Source organism: Bos grunniens, chromosome 4 (genome assembly GCF_055505025.1).
Source record: "Bos grunniens cultivar Pamir isolate PY7600 chromosome 4, Bosgru_T2T1.0, whole genome shotgun sequence".
NCBI lineage: Eukaryota > Metazoa > Chordata > Mammalia > Artiodactyla > Bovidae > Bos > Bos grunniens.
The window spans coordinates 77,368,111-77,389,760 of NC_141168.1; the positions used below are offsets into that span (position 1 = coordinate 77,368,111).

Consider the following 21,650-nt stretch of genomic DNA (forward strand, 5'->3'; position numbering starts at 1 on the left):
GTAAAATCTCACCAGATGAGCAGCAGAGTTGGACATTCTCTAACTTACTCTTAGAAAAGTATGTACACATGATTTTTACAATAATAGCATTTGAAAAATGTGATGAGTTTTGAAACTACTGAAATTTAATAAAATGTAACATCTATTAAGAAAGGCAATGCCAAAGAATGCTCAAATTACCACACAATCGCACTCATCTCACACGCTAGTAAAGTAATGCTCAAAATTCTCCAAGCCAGGCTTCAGCAATATGTGAACCATGAACTTCCTGATGTTCAAGCTGGTTTTAGAAAAGGCAGAGGAACCAGAGATCAAATTGCCAACATCCGCTGGATCATCAAAAAAGCAAGAGAGTTCCAGAAAAACATCTATTTCTGCTGTATTGACTATGCCAAAGCCTTTGACTGTGTGGATCACAATAAACTGTGGAAAATTCTGAAAGAGATGGGAAGACCAGACCACCTGATCTGCCTCTTGAGAAATCTGTACGCAGGTCAGGAAGCAACAGTTAGAACTGGACATGGAACAACAGACTGGTTCCAAATAGGAAAAGGAGTTCGTCAAGGCTGTATATTGTCACCCTGTTTATTTAACTTCTATGCAGAGTACATCATTAGAAACGCTGGACTGGAAAAAACACAAGCTGGAATCAAGATTGCCGGGAGAAATATCAATAACCTCAGATATACAGATGACACCACCCTTATGGCAGAAAGTGAAGAGGAGCTAAAAAGCCTCTTGATGAAAGTGAAAGTGGAGAGTGAAAAAGTTGGCTTAAAGCTCAACATTCAGAAAACGAAGATCATGGCATCTGGTCCCACCACTTCATGGGAAATAGATGGGGAAACAGTGGCAACAGTGTCAGACTTTATTTTTCTGGGCTCCAAAATCACTACAGATGGTGATTGCAGCCATGACGTTAAAAGACGCTTACTCCTTGGAAGGAAAGTTATGACCAACCTAGATAGCATATTGAAAAGCAGAGACATTACTTTGTCAACAAAGGTTCGTCTAGTCAAGGCTATGGTTTTTCCTGTGGTCATGTATGGATGTGAGAGTTGGACTGTGAAGAAGGCTGAGCGCCGAAGAATTGATGCTTTTGAACTGTGGTGTTGGAGAAGACTCTTGAGAGTCCCTTGGACTGCAAGGAGATCCAGCCAGTCCATTCTGAAGGAGATCAGCCCTGGGATTTCTTTGGAAGGAATGATGCTAAAGCTGAAACTCCAGTACTTTGGCCACCTCATGCGAAGGGTTGAGTCATTGGAAAAGACTGATGTTGTGAGGAATTGGGGGCAGGAGGAGAAGGGGACGACAGAGGATGAGATGGCTGGATGGCATCACTGACTTGATGGATGTGAGTCTGAGTGAACTCCGGGAGTTGGTGATGGACAGAGAGGCCTGGTGTGCTGCGATTTATGGGGTCGCAAAGAGTCGGACACGACTGAGCGACTGATCTGATCTGATCTGAACATCTATTAAATACCTTTCTCACTAGTGAGTGGCAGTGACAAATATACTCATGAGGTGACCCTGAAAAGATATTATTTCCATAGGAACCATTTACTAAACAGTCATCTTTGAAATTAAAAATATCAGATGAAGACCTCAATTTTATGTTGTCTTTTCATATACAAACCACTTTAAAATCCACAGAATTGCAATCAATAAATATATAGAGAATATAAATGGTATAACTTTTCCTCAAAAGTAATTCTTTAATTTATCTACTAAGATCCATGGACTTCAGTAAGTAAATACCATAAATTATATCAATGGTGAGTAAAGTGTGAAATGGTAAAATATAGTTACTACATTTTGTAATTTTCTAAGACATTTGAAAAGACCCTGATGCTGGGAAAGATTGAGAGCAGGTGGAGAAGGGGACAACAGAGGATGAGATGGTTGGATGGCATCACTGATTCAATGGACATGAGTTTGGGTGGACTCTGGGAGTTGGTGATGGACAGGGAGGCCTGGCATGCCATGGTTCATGGGGTCACAAAGAGTCGGACACGACTGAGGGACTGGACTGAACTGAAGACATTTCAAAAACAATACTCTCAAATTCTTGAATCAATATTCTAAATACACAAGATCAAATTTGATTTCTTCTCTATTTTCCAGGTAAGGAAAGTAGTATTCATAAATTATGGGACTAATTCTAGGTCATGGACCAAGTAGGAGAATTTAAAAATCCAGACTGCAAAATCAAACTTAGTTCATTACGATTTTTTCTACCTTTGTGCATCTTTCATATTTCCCTGCCCTTAACAATTAGACTCTGCATTTCCATGTTAAATGAATTTTAATCATAATTGGATAGACGTCCAATTACATGCATATGAAAATTAATTTATAAGGACTAGAGAAAAAATCTTATGTATTAAAATACTATATGGGAATATATAAAGATGAATACCATTAATAATTTTTTTTCCTATGAGATAAGCAAGCATATTTAAATAACTAACCTGGACAATTTAGCCTGAGAATACTATAAGATTAACACAGATTTTTAAAACATCAATAGCTTTTTATAAGATAGAAAAATATGAAATATTAATCAAATTTCTAAGAAGGGACTCCAGAAATAAATTAGAAAAGTGTCAATCTCCAGGGTTCATTGAATCCAGCAAATAGAGGGGCAGTCAGAAAAATGAGACAAAAATGATATTTAGAGTTCCAAACTACTTCAATTTGATGTTATTAAATTCAGGGGAGACATGATTTGTGGTTTCCCTTCAGTGAAGTGACCTTTGACCTTCAAATTAAAAACACAAAAAGAAGCTTCTCAAATTTGTCTTAGAAAAGACATTGCAAAACCATTTTCTAAAGTGTTAAGGGACTTACCTGTTTCCATTTTCCCGTCTTGTGCTGCAGGCCCGTCGGGAATCACACTTTTCACCTGCAGAAACTCGTCAGGCTCATCTCCGCCAATAATGGTAAATCCAAACCCCATGTTGCTCTTTTTGAGTGTGGTGCTGAGAAACGTTCCCTTCAATTGGGAGGCATCCCGGGTAAAGAGTGGCTTTTCTACTGGTCAGTAAAAGTTAAAAAAAGAAAAAGCATGGCGGGTAAGGCACGTTCTTATACAGCGATAGTCAGCCACTGAACAGCAACCCCAAGTGCAACTGTCGGGTTAATTACGGCAAATGCAAGCAGGTGTGACTGTGAGAGCAAACCTCTGAGCACTTGCCACAAACACAGAGCCGGCCCAAGAATCCAAGAAAACGCGACAGAGCTCCTGGGTTTAGACAGAGTTTGTCGTCAGTGTGTCTACTCACTAAACTCACTTTCTCATGCTTAAAGAGGGCTGAAGAGACAGAGCCTAACATCATCCAGACACCTGTGGATCGATTCCTCTTGTTCTGAAAGGGTCCAGGTAGGAGGTTTGTGTGAGAGGCTGGGCCTGCCCAAAACCTTGAAGGGAGAGGACTAGAAAACCAGAATGGACTATTTTGTCTAACAAAAAGTAGGAGCACTAGCATGTTAGCACCTCCTCAAATGTCTAAATTAATTAGAAAGAATGCCTAGATGTGGGACTGAGTTAGCTTTTGCTTATAAGATACTATGAAGATAACCAGATAAATCTGTCTCTTACTGACCTGATAGCAATTAGTATACTCTAAAATGTGAGCAAGTGGCAAGTCAGTATCTCTAAATATAATCATGAATGTAAAAGTAACACAGTTTGTAGCAATATGTTGACGCGTTCAAATTATATACCCAAATAATCTGAAAAGAACTTGAACCCACTCATATAGGTTTAACTAGTAATTGTTGGAGAAGGCAATGGCACCCCACTCCGGTACTCTTGCCTGGAAAATCCCATGGATGGAGGAGCCTGGTAGGCTGCAGTTCATGGGGTCGCTAAGAGTCGGACATGACTGAGCGACTTCACTTTCACTTTTCACTTTCCTCCATTGGAGAAGGAAATGGCAACCCACTCCAGTATTCTTGCCTTGAGAATCCCAGGGACGGGGGAGCCTGGTGGGCTGCTGTCTATGGGGTCACACAGAGTTGGACACGACTGAAGCGACTTAGCAGCAGCAGCAGTAATTTGTTTTCCAGCTATGATCTGTAATGAGTATGAGTGAGTGAAAGTTGCTCAGTCATGTCTGACTCTTTGTGACCCCGTGGACTATACAGTCCATGGAATTCTCCAGGCCAGAATACTGGAGTGGGTAGCCTTTCCCTTCTCCAGGGGATCTTCCCAACCTACATATTTCAAATGCTTTAAAAATAATAGTCATGCTATTAATAGCTATGCTTTAAATGCTATGCAGTCAAGTATATTTATATATATTTATTTTTAGTTGTTCCATTTTGAGTGATATGATTTAATATTTATAAGAACCAGACTGTACCTGGTGACTAAGTTTAAGTATTCTGTTATTGCTCCATTTTGGGTGATATGTAATGGATAAACTATAAAGTAATGAGGGCCATATACTGGGATTTTACATTGTTTTGTTGTGGCTTAATCTTTAAACCATGTCTGACTCTTTTGTAACCCCATTGATGGTAGCCAGCCAGGCTTCTTTGTTCAGGAGATTTCCTAGGCAAGAATACAGCACTGGGTTGCCATTTCCTTCTCCGGGTCATCTTCACCACCCAGGGATTGAACCCTCCTGCATTGGCAAGGGGGTTCTTTACCACTGAGCCACCAGAGAAGCCCTTACATTGTTTACATGTCACACTATCTTTATGAAAAAGAGGGCTTCTTTAAAATATAAATGCCACCTATGTTTCCTTTATGAAAATAAAGTTTACAATTTGGAGGGAAGTTCAGTGTGAGACTTTTACATTCATCTTGACGGTCCTGCGGTGAAAGCGTGTGAATTCTTCCGCAGGCGTAACTTGGCCCCCCAACTACCAGTGCCTCCCTCGTGCTCTCACGTGTAAGAGCTCACTAAGACGTGAAAAGTGGGTGCAGCGTCTCATGCCCGCACGCGGCTCCAGGGTGAATTCAGGTGCAGCAAGCGGCCCAGGACATACCGATGCGCCAGAGCCTCCCGGGGAGGTGGCTCCCGTAGTAAGACAGGTCACTCACGCTGCGGGACCGCTCCCGGGCGGCGAGGGGGCGGGCGGGTTTGGGCCTAGGTACTGTCGATGAGGAGCTGTCTACTGTCACAAAGGAGAACAAGCCTCATTCTTGTGCTTGGTCATTTGAGGGCAAACTTATGAGTCTCTATGAATCTGCCGTGTACGGGATCATTGTCACACCCACTCATCTCCACCTGGCAACCTGCTATAAATTCCTGTGCAGTGCTGCCCCAGTGTTAACTTCACTCCTGATTGCTAAGTATATGCTTTTAGAGCCAGAGCAAACATCCAGCTAAAGCTAACTGAGGGGTCTGGGGAAAGCAAATCAATTATATGAAAGGGTTGGAGCTAAAGGCATATTTGGAAGAGCAGGCAATTTGAGACAGTCTTTCCCTTTGAAACAATGAATGTTGACAGGTACTAACCTCGGAAACCTGGGGCCTGCAACGGCTTTGTTCCAAGTTCTGTGTGGGGCATGTTATGCTGCTGTAGCTTCCTTTTTGCTTCCAGGACAGGGTTTTCAAACTGTGTTCTTCTATTTATGTGGCTGAAAAATAAAATTTCAAATTAGAGTATTAATGGGGCAAAGTCATTTAAGAGAACAAATGGATAGCTCTACAGAATGCAGCTGAGTACGAGATACCTTAAATGATTATAGTTGAAGCCCCACCAGGCACAGAGTCAGGCCTCTGCTGGGGCGGCTTGTGTACAATGCATGTTTCTGTGACAAGAGAGTTCTCAATAGCTCTTTCATATGGTCTTGTATTTCAATTATGCATGATTCAGCTAAAAGAGCTAGAATATGCACTTACTTTCTGGTCTACCGTGTTGATTTGAGTTTGGTGCACTTAAATATGTGGCCAACAAATGAAATTTATACCAAATGGTGCTGAAGAAAAAACGGTAATCTAAGCTTTGTAAAATTCAACAAGATAAGTATAAGGGCAATTCACTGATTGTCGTACTCTTATAGCAACTAAAGTCTACACATTTTAGAAATTGGCAGACCTGTAATAAAGGGCTCGAATATGGGGAGAAAGATCCCTAATGATATATACATGTGGAATTTATGTTAACAACATTAAGTTGTAGAATAACTTTAGAATGACTGATGCTGAGAGATCAATCAAAAGGAGAGTATTTAGTCTTCCTAGTGAGATAATAAACTTCCAGATATCAAATACAGAGTATCTTTAAGCAAGTATGGATCAGCTAAACTCAGGGCTTAGACTTTAAGAATTCCTTATAGTATCCTTAGAGTATGATCCATATTTGTATAAAATTTAAAGTTCTTTATCCATAGAAAGGGTGGGAACCACAACCCTGCCTAGTAATACTCATGTAACTATTTTTTCTGCATATGCCTCACCAGAGGTTTGGCATGTACACTGATTTTGGTTCTTTGTACAAAAAAACTAGGGTTATGGTATTAGAGTATGAAGAGGAGAGGGCTTAGAAGAGGAATGAACAATTAGTACTTAAGAGACTTCCCTGGTGGCTCAGATGGTAAAGAGCCTGCCTGCAATGTGAGAGACCCGGGTTCGATCCCTGAGTCAGGAAGATCCCCTGGAGAAGGAAATGGCAACCCACTAAAGTACTCTTGTCTGGAAAATCCCATGGACAGAGGAGCCTGGCGGGCTACAGTCCATGGGGTCGTAAAGAGTTAGACATGACTGAATGACTTTCACTTTCATTTTCTGTGCCACGTACCATATATAAATTTTCTCAGTTAAGTCTCATGACAATAGTCTAGAATCCTAATTATCCCTATTTTAAAGGTGATGAGACTGACACACAAGAGACTGAATGACTTGCTCTAAATCACATTCCTAGAAGTGAACAGGCTGGAACATGTCTCTAAAAATGCATCCTTTATCTACATACCTTCTCTTTCTCAATGTATCATTTCACACTGAAAAGTCCACACATGATGTGCACACACAGTCCTCTCATCTTAGGTCTATAAATATTCATGAAAAACAAAAGGAGGTAAGAGAAACCAAATCTTAACCACCAATTTTCTGTTAATATGGATAAGATAATTCCTGTTGTGAAGAAGAACTAAAGAGCCTCTTGATGAAAGTGAAAGAGGAGAGTGAAAAAGTTGGCTTAAAGCTCAACATTCAGAAAACGAAGATCATGGCATCTGGTCCCATTGCTTCATGGCAAATAGATGGGGAAACAGTAGAAACAGTGACAGACTTTATTTTTTTGGGCTCCTAAATCTCTGCAGATGGTGATGACAGCCATGAAATTAAAAGACGCTTACTCCTTGGAAGGAAAGTTATGACCAACCTAGACAGCACATTAAAAAGTAGAGACATTACTTTGCCAACAAAGGTCCATCTAGTTAAGGCTATGGTTTTTCCAGTAGTCATGTATGGAGTTGGACTATAAAGAAAGCTGAGCACTGAAGAATTGATGCTTTTGAACTGTGGTGTTGGAGAAGATGTTTGAGAGTCCCTTGGATTGCAAGGAGATCCAACCAGTCCATCCTAAAGGAGATCAGTCCTGAGTATTCATTGGAAGGACTGATGTTGAAGCTGAAATTTCAATACTTTGGCAACCTGCTATGAAGAACTGACTCATTGGAAAAGACCCTGATACTGGGTAAGATTGAAGGTGGGAGGAGAAGGGGACGACAGAGGATGAGATGGTTGGATGGCATCACCGACTCAAAGGACATGAGTTTGAGTGAACTCCGGGAGTTGGTGATGGACAGGGAGGCCTGGAGTACTGCAGTCCACGGGATCACAAAGAGTTGGACACGACTGAGTGACTGAACTGAACTGAATTCCTGTTGAGGCAGAAAAGCGATTGCCAGAAACCTGCCAAGATGACTGCAGTATCTAAGTACTTGCTCACAAGAGCTGGGGCAGGGGAGCTGCTGCCACACAGGCTCTGGTGTCAGTGAGTCCTGGATTCAAAATCCAGCTCTGCTGCTTGATTAGCTGTGTGACCCTGCACAAATTATTAAGCCTGAAACTTTAGCATCTTCCATCTCTCAGATGGGCATAATACTGCCTCCCCCACAGGAGTGATTGTAAGTGAAAGGTGCATGGTGATGCAGCCAAAGGGGAAGGTACAGAGATGAGTCAGGGCAGAGTTGGAAATAATATTTCTGATGTAATAGGAAGATTTCAACTCGAATCAGTGGACTTCCCTCATAGCTCAGTTGGTAAAGAATCTGCTTGCAATGTAGGAGACCCTAGTTCGATTCCTGGGTCTAGAAGACCTGCTAGAGAAGGGAACAGCTACACACTCCAGTATTCTTGGACTTCTCTTGAGGCTCAGCTGGTAAAGAATCCACTTACAATGCAGGAGACCTGGGTTCGATCCCTGGGTTGGGAAGATCCCCTGGAAAAGGGAAAGGCTATCCACTCCAGTATTCTGGCCTGGAGACTTGCATGGACTGTATAGTCCATGGGGTCACAAAGAGTCAGACACAACTGAGTGACTTTTACTTTCATTGGAATCAGCAATACCCTATCAAGCCTCTCCTCTCTTCCTGTGAGACTTAGAGTATCAGTGGTGAAGCAGTTGAAGCAAGACAGCCTGGGTCTGAGGTAGCATCTGAGGCAAATCACTAAGTTCTCTGACCATTGATATCCTCTTCTGCAAAATGGGGACAATAATATCTATTCCTTGGGGTGGCTGTGAAGATATGAGAAGTAATATTTGCAAAGTACAGATATACAGGGAGAACCCCACAATTATAAAGTACAGTTGTTTATTCTTCAAGGTATAGTTATTCCCTATTACTATATTTGTAAGTGCAGTTGCTGTTGTTATCATTATTTCTACGATGCTTTTCCCATCTGTCCCATAACTCCTTCTCCACCCTCACCCAGCAACATTCCAAACCTGTTTTATGCTCCTCCCTTTGGTTCTCACATAAAACCTTCAACAAACTTCTGTCATCAGTTTATTTATTTTCTTATACATTGACTCATTGTTGAGAGAATTTGAGGCCCTTTTTAAAGAACAACAACAAGGAGAAGTAAACAAAATCCATGGTGAAGTTAGTTGAGTTTAGGTGGAAGATCTAGAGACAAAATTAATAATATAGGATCCTATTTGTTTACTAGAAAGTGAAAGTGAAGTAGCTCAGTCGTGTCCGACTCTTTGCGACTCGTGGACTGTAGCCCACCAAGCTCCTCCATCCATGGGATTCTCCAGGCAAGAATACTGGAGTGGGTTGCCATTATGCTGCAAATTAGTATTGAGCTTTCAAGCTGCTAATCCAGCAGGAAAAAGAAACAAGTTATATTCTTTGGAATAGTTAAGATAAACTCAAGATGGTTGTTTTAAAGGACATAGTATTCCTGTTATTCAGGCTCATGAGATCATTCTTTCTGGGTCTTGGATAAACATATTTTTGTGATGTAGTGTACGACACCTTAAATGATAATGTCACAATAATTAATCTAACAACCTGATCATACTGTGTTTTAATGACTGATTTTCATATTTATTTCCTTCTCAATATTGTACATACCTGTGTATAGGGTCCACAGGTTATTCAATTTTGTATACAAAGCACTGGACACAGTGAGAGACAATATCAGTTCAGTTCAGTTCAGTGGCTCAGTCACTTCTGACTCTTTGCAACCCCATGAATTGCAGCACACCAGGCCTCCCTGTCCATCACCAACTCCCAGAGTTCACTCAAACTCACGTCCATCGAGTCAGTGATGCCATCCAGCCATCTCATCCTCTGTCGTCCCCTTCTCCTCCTGCCCCCAATCCCTCACAGCATCAGAGTCTTTTCCAATGAGTCAACTCTTCGCATGAGGTGGCCAAAGTACTGGAGTTTCAGCTTTAGCATCATTCCTTCCAAAGAACACCCAGGACTTATCTCCTTTAGAATGGACTGGTTGGATTTCGTTGCAGTCCAAGGGACTCTCAAACATCTTCTCCAACACCACAGTTCAAAAGCATCAATTCTTCAGTGCTCAGCTTTCTTCACAGTCCAACTCTCACATCCATACATGACCACTGGAAAAACCATAGCCTTGACTAGATGGACCTTTGTTGGCAAAGTAATGTCTCTGCTTTTCAATATGCTATCTAGTTTGGTCATAACTTTCCTTCCAAGGAGTAAGCATCTTTTAATTTCATGGCTGCAATCACCATCTGCAGTGATTTTGGAGCCCCCCCCAAAATAAAGTCTGACACTGTTTCCATTGTTTCCCCAGAGAAATAACATATATATATATATATATATATATATATATATATATATATATGTTGTTAAGTGTTGAGTATGTGTTTTAAAATTTTTATCTGCAAATATATGTTATTAATTTTGAGAAACTAGAAACAGTTCTCAGGTTTCCGGAAGTTACCATCTTTCTTCATTTCCCAACTATTCTGTTTCTGTTTCTCTAGGTCATTATTCATCATGTACATAACTTTATCCTTAGAAAATACATTACAAGAACTTTCTGGGGTGGTTTTACTACACAATTGGATTCCTCCAACTTGCCACATGCATGTAATTACTTCCTTAGAAAAGTCAATGTGCAGCCACTTGCTTTATGGAAACCATGTTGAAAAGATTCCATTCACCATTAAACTGAAGTTCTACATTTCACAGAGAATGAAAAATACCAATGAACTCATCTAGTATGACTTGTACCTGACAAACAGTGGAAGCTGGGGATGGCTTTAGTGTCCTGAGCTAATTGCTACAGAACATTTACATTGTCACAAATAGAGTCATTCATTTAAAATTTAAAATGCTCCCAAGCTTTAAAAGACGTATCACAAAGGAATAGGATTGTCGCTGAGTAAGGAAGCCTTGTTTTCCTTGTGCTTCCAGTATGAATAGCTTCTAGCCCTTTTAGCAAGGATTTGGGGGCCCTACAATGTGTAAAAGGATGTGAATGACATTTGCCATCCTCCTCTTCATTTTTTTTAAAGACTCTGTGAGGGAATTATTAGCCAGCTCATCCAGCTCTGTACAGGACAGGAACCTAGGAAACTATCAAAAATTCTTATTCTTATATCTAGTCTATTATTACATTTCAGTAATAGAATTTGTAGGTGTTAAGAGCTAAGGGGGTAAGAGACGTATTCTGAGGAGGGTAGATCCCAACAGCCCCATTTCAGAAATGAAAGACTACTGATATGAGATCCTTCCACACGGGAATGGCAAAAGGACATTCAAGGATGCCCTTCCATCACCTCTTCTCTTTGCCAGTATAGTCACTCATTTGCAGCTTACCTCTCCCACCCTCTTTCATTACGGAATGGAAACATAAGATAAGTTTGCATGTGGCAGTACTTTGTAGTTCTGGATAAACCTGAATAACTTAAAAAAACAAAAACCAAAAAACAGAGAGGATTCAGGCACACCTGAACTCAATGGAGTCACAATCTCCAAATGGGGTATACGGCTTGACATTAAAAAAAAAAAAAAAAAAGCTTTCCAGATCACTCTCTTGTTCAGCTAGGGTTGCAGTCCCCAGAGATGGAAGCTGCAAAGGTGTACAAAGGTGTCCTTTATTCAACTAGAAGTTTCTTTTCTGTACTCGGCCTTGGGGAGTATTAACAAATGTTCTTTTGCTCAAGAAGAGAGGACACACGCAAATGAAAGTTTCAGACATGCACAGAGGGAAGGAAATATTTATGGCAGATTGGATGACATGCTGCCAAAAGTAGTCACAGGTCGCAGTCCTGTTTGACTGATACCTCCTTCACTGTGGGGAGGAAACAATGGGAATGCCTCATGTCCTGAGCCCATCAGTACACACAGGACAGATCTGCTGGGCGATGAAGGCCGTGGTCTGACCCTCACTAACACTGCTCCATCCATAGTCCAACCTGTTCACTCCCCCATCTTGCTTCTCCTGGGTTTGTGGAGAGGGACATTTTTAGCACATAGTCACCAATAACACTTTTTGCACCCACTGGCCACTCTCACATCATCTTGACTTCGGTTGACAGTTTAGAAATAGATCGTTGGGTCAATGTGAGAGAGGAAGAAAGTACCTTTCAAATAGAGATTGTACCACGAGTAAAATATTTCCAAGGTGATCAAGGTGGCTACACTAATTACTCCAAAGCATGAGGTAGCCTGTGCTCAAGAAATGTTTGTCACATAAATATCTGGATGGAGGCAGGCAGGCATGAAAGGTCATAGATCTTGCTGTTTTCCAGTTTAACTCTCCCATAAAATATATGTTGTGACAGAACTTCAGGTGAAGCTTAGGGCCAGTTTATGAGCTATAAGCAATCTGCATCTGGGTAATGACCCATGGAATCCTGCAAAACAGAGACTCTTTCAAGACTTTCTTGTGATAGTGAAAAAGTCATCCACTTTGCTTAGGAAAGATGTGGACCTGCTCTCTTATGTTACAACAGAGATGTGCTCATACGGAAAGGAACTACGTAAGGGACAAAATGTGGGAGCACCAGGAGGCAGCCACTCAGCACTGGGTGTGGGAAGGTGAGCTTGATGTTTGGGATTGCTGTTCAGTATGTCATCCCGCCTATGCAAACCTGCTCCTTCTGGGGCTTCCCAAAATCTATTTTATTTGGAGTACATTTTTTTAAGAGAATAATTCTTGAGTGGAATCACAGTATGAATTTCCTGGTTGCTTGGGATTCCATAATTTTTCTTTGACCGTAATTCTGACTCCCACACTCCAGGATGGTTAGCAAAGTGCATGTTGCCTCCTCACATCTGAAGCCCTAAACTGCAGCTACATGGGCAGCCAAACAAATACTCTGCCAGCCCTGTCTATAATTTTTATTCACTTTAGAACAAACTTTGAGAAGATCCCATAAAGTTTTATCTACTATTCAGTCTAGATAAATGGAATAAAAGCTTCCTTTTGCTTCAGAAACTAGTAAGACAATAATAACATTGCAGGGATCTTCTGGGGCCAACCCTCTTGACAGAAGGTGGGAGGGACACTGTATTAAGAACTTGGTCACTGCAGTTATGTTGCTGGCATTTACATCCAAGCCTCCCCCCCAATCCCATCCTAGAATGTGATCTTGGGCACATTATTTACCGTCCCCATGCTTCAGAATTTTTCATCTGTAAAGATGGGATGAAAGTAATATCACCTTATAAAGTTGTTGTGCATATTAAATAAGTTGAGTATATCACTTAAGACTGGTCAGTCAGTTCAGTTCAGTTCAGTCACTCAGTCATGTCTGACTCTTTGTGACCCCATGAATCGCAGCACGCCAGGCCTCCCTGTCCATCACCAACTCCAGGAGTTCACTCAGACTCACGTCCATCGAGTCAGTGATGCCATCCAGCCATCTCATCCTCTGTTGTCCCCTTCTCCTCCTGCCCCCAATCCCTCCCAGCTTCAGAGTCTTTTCCAATGAGTCAACCCTTCGCATGAGGTGGCCAGTACTCAATAAATGCTACCATGCTTCATCAAACATTTGTTTCTCAAATGGTCTTTGCTGGGCACTGTGGTAGGGGGTGCAGGGATGGGCAAAGATCAATCAGACACATAGACTAGCAGGGGAGATAAAATAGAAACAAAAAGAGCTATAAAATAGGCTTTCCATAATATGATGTGTGCCTTACAGTGTTTTGAAAGTATAAATTTTAAAAGCACTAGTTCAAAGACTAATGTTTTAAATATATTTTATTTTTAAAAATGAGCTTTGGATAAATGGAATAATTAAATCCATTTCACTTGGAGCATTAAAAAAAAAAAAAGAAAGAAACAGACTAATAGAATCCTGCCTCTTGAAAGATTTCTTCCCAGTTCTAACACTTAAGTGATCATTTTCTTCCTGTGGATGCTCATTCATTATTCCCTGCTGTTCCTGAGGGAAATGTAGATTTGCTTTATGAATGTGGGTGGGAAGATTGAGTCACTCACATGTTCTTTTGCTCTTTCTGGACATGAGGGTGTCTGATCTGGGGTCATAGTGTCCAGGTGGGAGGTAGACTCATAGCCAACTGAGAAGAGTATTCTTACATTGGTGCTGAAACTCTCACAGCTAAGGAGTCTGCTCCCCCATCCCCCTCCAGGCAGAGCTTCCCAAATGTGGGTATATTTTCAGATAAATGAGCTCTCTTCTCTTCCCCAGTACTTCCCCATTAAGACACTGACTTGTAATATGTAATGTGTATTTTATGTGTATCTTTTATAGAAGTGGGACTCATCACCTAGCCATTACTATTCACCAATTACATGGTAAACTTGATATTTTACTCTCAGCAGAAATGACATTGTGCCCTATCATTCATGTCATGAAGCCCCCAGGACCTACCGGTTATGTAGACTCATTTTCCAAAATTGCCAGTAGGCATGCATTTAAAAATGTTTTCTATCCATTTCTTCTCATTTTCATAAAACATCTGTCTTAAATTTTATTGCTGGGTGTAGGAGGAGGTTATTGTTATCGTAGGTATTGCTAACCTTTTGCTTCTAGATTGAGCAAAAGTAGTGAGTTATAAACTTAGAGGTACGATAGAGTTTATCTAGAAGAAAACTAAATGACAACACTATTTCGACATCTTTCTGTATTGAGACAAAACTAGATAAACTGCTCCTGCACTGGTATCTGCCAACTCTGACTCATTGACTTCAGTCTTTCAAGTCTCATATACACATTCGTCAATGTATCAGTGTGTAACACACTGGGAACACAGAAATGGATGCAATACAACCCTTTCACCAAGGAGGTCTATATTCCAATGGGGAAGACGTACGAGGTTTGTCTGCCTGGATTTGTCTAGGACTAAAGGCTTTCCCAGGGTGTGGGACTTTCTTTGCTAATACCTGGACATTCCTAGGTAAATTGGGATGAGCTGGTCACTCTATAAGCAGCCAGAAAATTTGTATGCACAAAGTGAGGACTCAAAAGAAAAGACAACTGAATCTGGGGGTTCGGGAAATTTCACAAGGGAAGTGACTCTTGAGCAGATTCTAGAAGGACAGATGTATTTTCCCAGATGGAGAAAAAGACATTTCAGGAAGAGAATAGTGGATTCAAAACTGTTCAGGAACAAATTCTATCCTGCTCAGTGAGAGGACAGGGATGGTGCCTACACCTACTACATTTCCGTGTGGGTGGTGGTGTGGGAGCAGGGGTGTGGGGGAGAGGATGAGTGATGGGACAGGAAGAATACTTCCAAGTCATGGGACGAGGTTCTATTTTGTTTCAAAGTCTCTGTACTTCCACTATGGCTTTAGTCTAAAGGATGATCGCAGCTTTGAAAACTTTCTATTCTGGAAGATGTGCCTGTTTCCTGAACATGGGCAGATTAGAGAATGAGTTTCACCATATTAGTCACATGGGAAGAATCGTGATATTCCCTCAAATTCTCAACCATTTCAGCATTATTTACTGTACCTCCAATGCACTGGTCATTCTTCTTACCTGGTGTTATGAGAATGAGCAAGATGCTCTGTGACTATGAAGAATCTATTACCCAGGGAACTAGCCATTATAATGTGCTGGGAAGGGTGAGACTAGTCTGACTTGTAATATACTGGATTGAACTGGATTGCTATTTATTAACAACTTATGCATGAGCTATTGAAATGTGAAATCATGATATAACCCGTCTGGTGGTTGATGGTTTAGTCGCTAAGTCGTGTCTGACTCTTGAGATCCCGTGGACTATAGCCTGTCAGGTTCCTCTGTCCATGGGATTCTCAAGGCAAGAATACTGGAGTGGGTTTCCATTTCCTTCTCCAGGGGATCTTCCCGACCCAGGAATCCAACCTGGGTCTCCTGTATTGCAAGCAGATGATTTACCAACTGAGCTATGAGGGAGGCCCCAGCCGAAGTCTGCTGAATCCCAAAAATATAATTAAGAATTATAAACCTGTGCATACATGTCACTCATACATAATGCTAGAAACACACAGCCATGGGTACAAGCATACTTTGGGTCTGACATCAAGGAGAGTCAGAGAAGTGAGGGATCATGAAGGCAACACCACTAATGCCTAGGATTATCCAGGAAGGAGGGGTCAGTGAAAAAGTGCTAGTGAGGGGAGACAGACACGACTTGGAACAAGACTGTGTAGATCTTGAAAGTCAACGTAACAGGAAGATAATTCCCACTTTATAGAATAGCAAACCTCTCTAGGTTTCCAAGTCTAATATTTAGAGTGAGATAAAGATTTAAAAAAATATTATTCTTGACTACTGAGTCTTTGTTACTGTTTATATCAGAGAAAAACTAAATACACAGTTATTCCTTTTATAAGCTAGACAGTAATGCAGGAAGAATTATGAAACAAAACAAAATTAAAAGTACTTTTGATGCATCATAGGGAGAAAAGGCTCCTTTGCCAGACACCTAGAATCTGCACAGAATCTTTCAATACCTTGCATTAATAAGTGGCCATGTGGCCTGACTGGGCAGGAGCCTGTCATTCTGAGAAGATAAGGACCCTGGGAAGATAAGAAAGACATGGAAAAGAAGTAATGGGAAGAGATGATAAAGGTTCAGCAGAACCAAGAGCAAATACAGGTGGCAGTAAGGTGCTTCACTGTTGATTTTAATAGCTTGTTTTTTGGGAAAACTAGTGTTGAAGAGTTTTATATAATTAACACACTATGCCTAAAATTATGCCATTACAGGAAGATCAGAATTCTGGGATGACAGTTTCATGTATCTGTAACAGGGGATGTATTTTTATGTAACATGTTTCTTCCTTTCCACAATATACACACAAGGTTGGTGAATGTAGGCTCCCTCATTGGCCGAGCTTGTACTTTCCATTCTAAAGCTCCAAATAAAGATGGAATGCATGATGCTGGATATTTCAGAAGAACATTCCATCTTGCACCCTTTACAGTTACTTAATAGCTGTTCAGATTTAAATTCTATTTAATAGATACCACAATTTGTAGAAAGAAATAGTTGTCTGACAAATGAATGGCAGCCTTGTAATAAAAGAGGGCGTAATGGGAGAGTGGTAGGGAGCAGAGAGAGATGAGAACTAATATTTACTGAGTAAATACTATATGCCAAACCTTCAGGTAAACATGTTTCCTGCTTTTAATTGAGCTGCTCCTCAGAGAGGGTAAACAAGTTTTAGAAGTTCTCACAGAAAGAAGTAGATTCATGACTCACACCTGGCTCTGTGTAGTGCCAAATCCAACAATATTGATCGAGGTGCTTCTGACACAAATACACATTTACTTTTCAATGATACTTCCTCTGTATATTTAGGCTTGGACTATTTTTAGTAATCTGTGACTACTTCAGGGTGGTTCTCAATTATCAGTGTGAGATCAGTGAAACTGGATCTCACAGAATTTTAAATTACAAGCTGGTTCTTGGAAGATAAAAATGTGAAAAATCAATTACTTTGATTATTGAATTATTTTTAAAGAACGCAGTGATTATGTGCATAGAAATAGGGACTGTATACATTTTATAAGAAAACACATGTACGTGTGTATATTTCATATATCATGAAAAGTGAGAATAGGAATGAGAATGGGAATATAGGTGAGGGGCCAGGAGACCGGCTCTGGGTGACTTAATTTTCAAACCAGAGGAGTCTCCTCCGGGGGTTGCCTGTCAGCCTCACTTAGGGCTGATCTTCACTACTTTTCTTGAACTCTGTCCTTACCATCTCTGGAAATTGAACATGGGCCGCGTCTGGCCATTATGATGATGATAATAAGATTCTGCACTAACATTTATGGATGAGATTAGAGTTTTACGTGAGTGAGAATGGGGGATGGTCAATAATAACAACTACCTATGCCTTGTCTCAAACTTTGAAAAGGACATATTAGGTCCTGCTGAGGTCCAGTGATATGATAAGAAGTGAAAACACGGCACTTGCTCAATTACTTACAGAAAGCCCTTATGCGGTGACAAGGTGGAACCTCAAGCATGAGTAAGAATCCTCCCTCGGAGGCCCAGTGACAGCTATGTGGCTAAGTGTGGGTTAGCCACTAACAGTAACACAGGTGAGAGGAGCCGCCTGTGCTCTGGTTTCCTCAGTCTCACGTGGATCTCTTGGACGTCACCAGAGGGAAAGCCACTTACAGTAAGTCTCAGTGATCATTCTCTATTTTAACATCAAACCAACATTTGAAGTTTAAAACGCATTTGCAGGTTAAGTCTACTTCTCATTACCCTTGTAAAGTTCCCCTAATATCTCTGAATTACAATGGCCTCATCTAACTATCCTGCTCACCTCACAGGACTGTTTTGAAGAGAAATAGATGAAAGTGTTTAACATGAAGCACTGTATAGATTTTTATATTATCTGGTGGTACTCAGAGTATGGGAGTCAAGTGTAACTTAAATACCAACAGCATCAAGTCTTTTAATTCCTGTCCTGGGCTCCAACTCCATTTCTACTGCCTATGAGGTTGATGGTCTGGCTTAAGTTTTTCTGTCTGTAAAACATGAATAATATCTAACATAAAGTGTTGTTGTAATGACAAAATAAGTTATGTAAAATGCCGAATACATAAAAAGTACTTAGTAGATGGTAGCTATTAATATGATTTTCCTGGCTTGACTGATAGTTGTTTATTATTTATGTATTAAGTCAATGCCCCCAACTAACTAATGGTACAGAAAAAAGAAAGACAATCATTCCCATCATTTTATCTGAAAATCCTATGTTTGAGATGCCCAACTGAAACTGGAGAAAGTGAAGTGAGAATAAAAAGAGGGACTTTGTCAATCTCTATATATGAGTGTTGGGCTAAATAGAAATTTGAACTAAGCTCTTTACATTGTGACAGACTCAATAAGTGTCACTTAATAAGCTTTTGGAAACCAAATACCTAATGGTGAATTTCACCTGGACTAGATTAATGAAATAATAATTTTATTGGCCTATCACAGCAAATCCAGATAAGCTCAGCCATAGGACAGAACTTTTCCCTGATAATTTTAAATTTCATCTTATTTAGCTAGACTGAATATACAAAATTTGGTAATGAAAAGTTTGTTATCTATCTCTTATATTGTTAGCTGTCTATGGTAACATAATTTCACCAAGGTAAATAAAGTCATCTGTTAAACACAGTAATACAAAAGTAATGGGTAGCCTTTCCCTTCTTTAGGGGATCTTCCCAACCCGGGGATCAAATCCAGGTATCCCACATTGCAGGTGGATTCTTTACCCACTGAGCCACAAGGGAAGCCCAAGAATACTGGAGTGGGTAGCCCTTCCCTTCTGCAGGGGATCTTTCTGACCCAGGAATCGAACTGGGGTCTCCTGCATTGCAGGCAGATTCTTTACCAACTGAGCTATCAGGAAAGCCCCTTAACAATGTCACCTTGTACTATAAAAAACAGAAAACAATATTCCCTTCAAATGTCTTCACCTCTGACAGTGATGAGAAAAATATCTCACCTGACTTTTTGTCTATAAGCTTCTATTTATACCACTGACTTTTTATTTAATGATAATTAGTTTCATATCTGTAGATATAAAATACATTGTAGATATCAAATACAATGTATTCATGACAATATATTGTCAGAGCTTTGTAAGGAGATTCTATTATAATAATCCACTCTTTTTGGAAGTCTTTCGTTAACATTCACATGATGGGATTGTTAAAATCATTAAAATAAAATAAAAGAATGGTAATATATGTTATTGTCTAGCCAAATAACAAGCAGAAATGGAAAGAAAATGCTTTTAAATTTTAAGTAAGTCTTTGATCAGCAGGCATAATGAGAAAACAACGAGGCTTAACACGGGAGAATGGCCAAATTTATCCTTGTTAACACAAGGTGCAGTGGATGTTCCCGGAACTAGAAGAACTCTTAGCAACCACCCAATCCAAACCACTCATTTAACAGATAGAAGCCAGAGAGGTTAAGTGTAATTTTCTACTAGCCTGTAAATTCAAAACCATGGATGCAAAAAAGGACAAACTATTACTAACATTATGGTCTGTGACACAAAATCAATTTTGAAAAACGTTACCTGAATAGTAAAAGAGATGAAATTATAGTTTTCATGTGGGGGCAGCTGACCGTCTTTTGTTATATTCATAATAATGTACACATCAATCTACTGCTTCTTCTGTTTCACTAGATTTCTTCATCTGTCTGACAGCCTCTCTCTGAGCCGAATGTGATTCTAGTTTTGTATCCATTAAAGATCTAAAAGACCTAAATGCCAGCCAACCGGTTTAATTCCAGAGAGAATTCTTTTCCAACACTAAAGGAAAAAACAGCAATGTTGTTTCAGTATGCTAGTCTCCAACATGACATGATGCTGAGGGATTTTTAGGATAATTCTGACTCTATCCAATTTTTCACTTCATGTGCTAACTTCAGAACTTAGTCTAAGATATGGCTCCAAAGTATGTGGTGATACAGACTGGTAGCATGAGACAATTTGTAGTTCATTCACAAGAAACCTAACATATTTAATCCAGACAGAGATTAATAAACTGTACAAGCTAACTATTTCACAAATTACAGAATGATGACAATAATTTACTTGTTATTATAACATTACCTTGGCAAGAGCCAAACAGAATTATCCAGTGAAAGATGGTGGCAGTTTTCTCTGGGTCTGGCCTAGCAATGGCCTACACAGAACAGAAATAGGCGATCCCTCCTCCATCAGGAGAGACAGCACATCTCACAACACCCTAGGACCTCTCAGTGAAAAAATGACACTCCCCACATCCACCTGCTCACACTCCTCTCAGAACATTGCCTGAAACTCCCTTGAGCAACAAGGCCCAATTGCAGACTGTCCTCCCTTCCTTCACCATGGCCATTCTCCAGTTCTCACGGTCCTACAGAAAAGATGGAATAGAAGGAGAGAGCATGGTCCCTCCCTGGGAGCACGCAATGGTGTTTCCAGTTATGACCATTCTCGTCATCTCTCCTTGGGATAATAAGGGCTCAGGGATATTGCTGCCTCTACCACTCAGTTCACCTGCTGTGTGCTAGCTGTTGTGTTCAAACTCTCCAGAAGTATCTAAATGAGAGATTAATTTATTTCACAAAAAAATGTTTCAAGACAAACAAACAGTTTACATTACATTCATGTTTTCATTACACACATTACATTTTTTTTCTTTTTTCTTTTATTTAACTTTACAATATTGTATTGGTTTTGCCATATATCAAAATGAATCTGCCACAGGTATACATGGGTTCCCCATCCTGAACCCTCCTCCCTCCTCCCTCCCCATACCATTCCTCTGGATCGTCCCAATGCACCAGCCCAAGCATCCAGTATTGTGCATCGAACCTGGACTGGTGACTCATTTCATATATGATATTACACATATTTCAATGCCATTCTCCCAAATCATCCTACCCTCTCCCTCTCCCATAGAGTCCAAAAGACTGTTCTATACATCAGTGTCTCTTTTGCTGTCTCGTACACAGGGTTATTGTTACCATCTTTCTAAATTCCATATATATGTGTTAGTATACTGTATTGGTGTTTTTCTTTCTGGCTTACTTCACTCTATATAATAGGCTCCAGTTTCATCCACTTCATTAGAACTGATTCAAATGTATTCTTTTTAATGGCTGAGTAATACTCCATTGTGTATATGTACCACAGCTTTCTTATCCATTCATCTGCTGATGGACATCTAGGTTGGTTCCATGTCCTGGCTATTATAAACAGTGCTGCAATGAATAT

General features: G+C 40.3%; 1 protein-coding gene across 22 annotated transcripts in view; it reads right to left on the reverse strand.

Moving 5' to 3' along the window:
- Positions 1 to 21,650, reverse strand: part of MAGI2 (membrane associated guanylate kinase, WW and PDZ domain containing 2) — a 1,472,356-nt gene that overhangs the window by 341,120 nt on the left and 1,109,586 nt on the right. For 9 of the 22 annotated variants that reach the window (XM_086397092.1, XM_086397089.1, XM_086397096.1 and 6 more), the window contains 3 exons: positions 5,472 to 5,593; positions 4,999 to 5,127; positions 2,851 to 3,036 (listed from right to left, as the gene is read on the reverse strand). In XM_086397092.1, coding sequence (XP_086253218.1) covers positions 2,851 to 3,036; positions 4,999 to 5,127; positions 5,472 to 5,593 — 437 coding nt within the window. The remainder of the gene's footprint in view (positions 1 to 2,850; positions 3,037 to 4,998; positions 5,128 to 5,471; positions 5,594 to 21,650) is intronic. The other 13 variants (XM_086397095.1, XM_086397112.1, XM_086397103.1 and 10 more) reach the window with 4 other exon arrangements.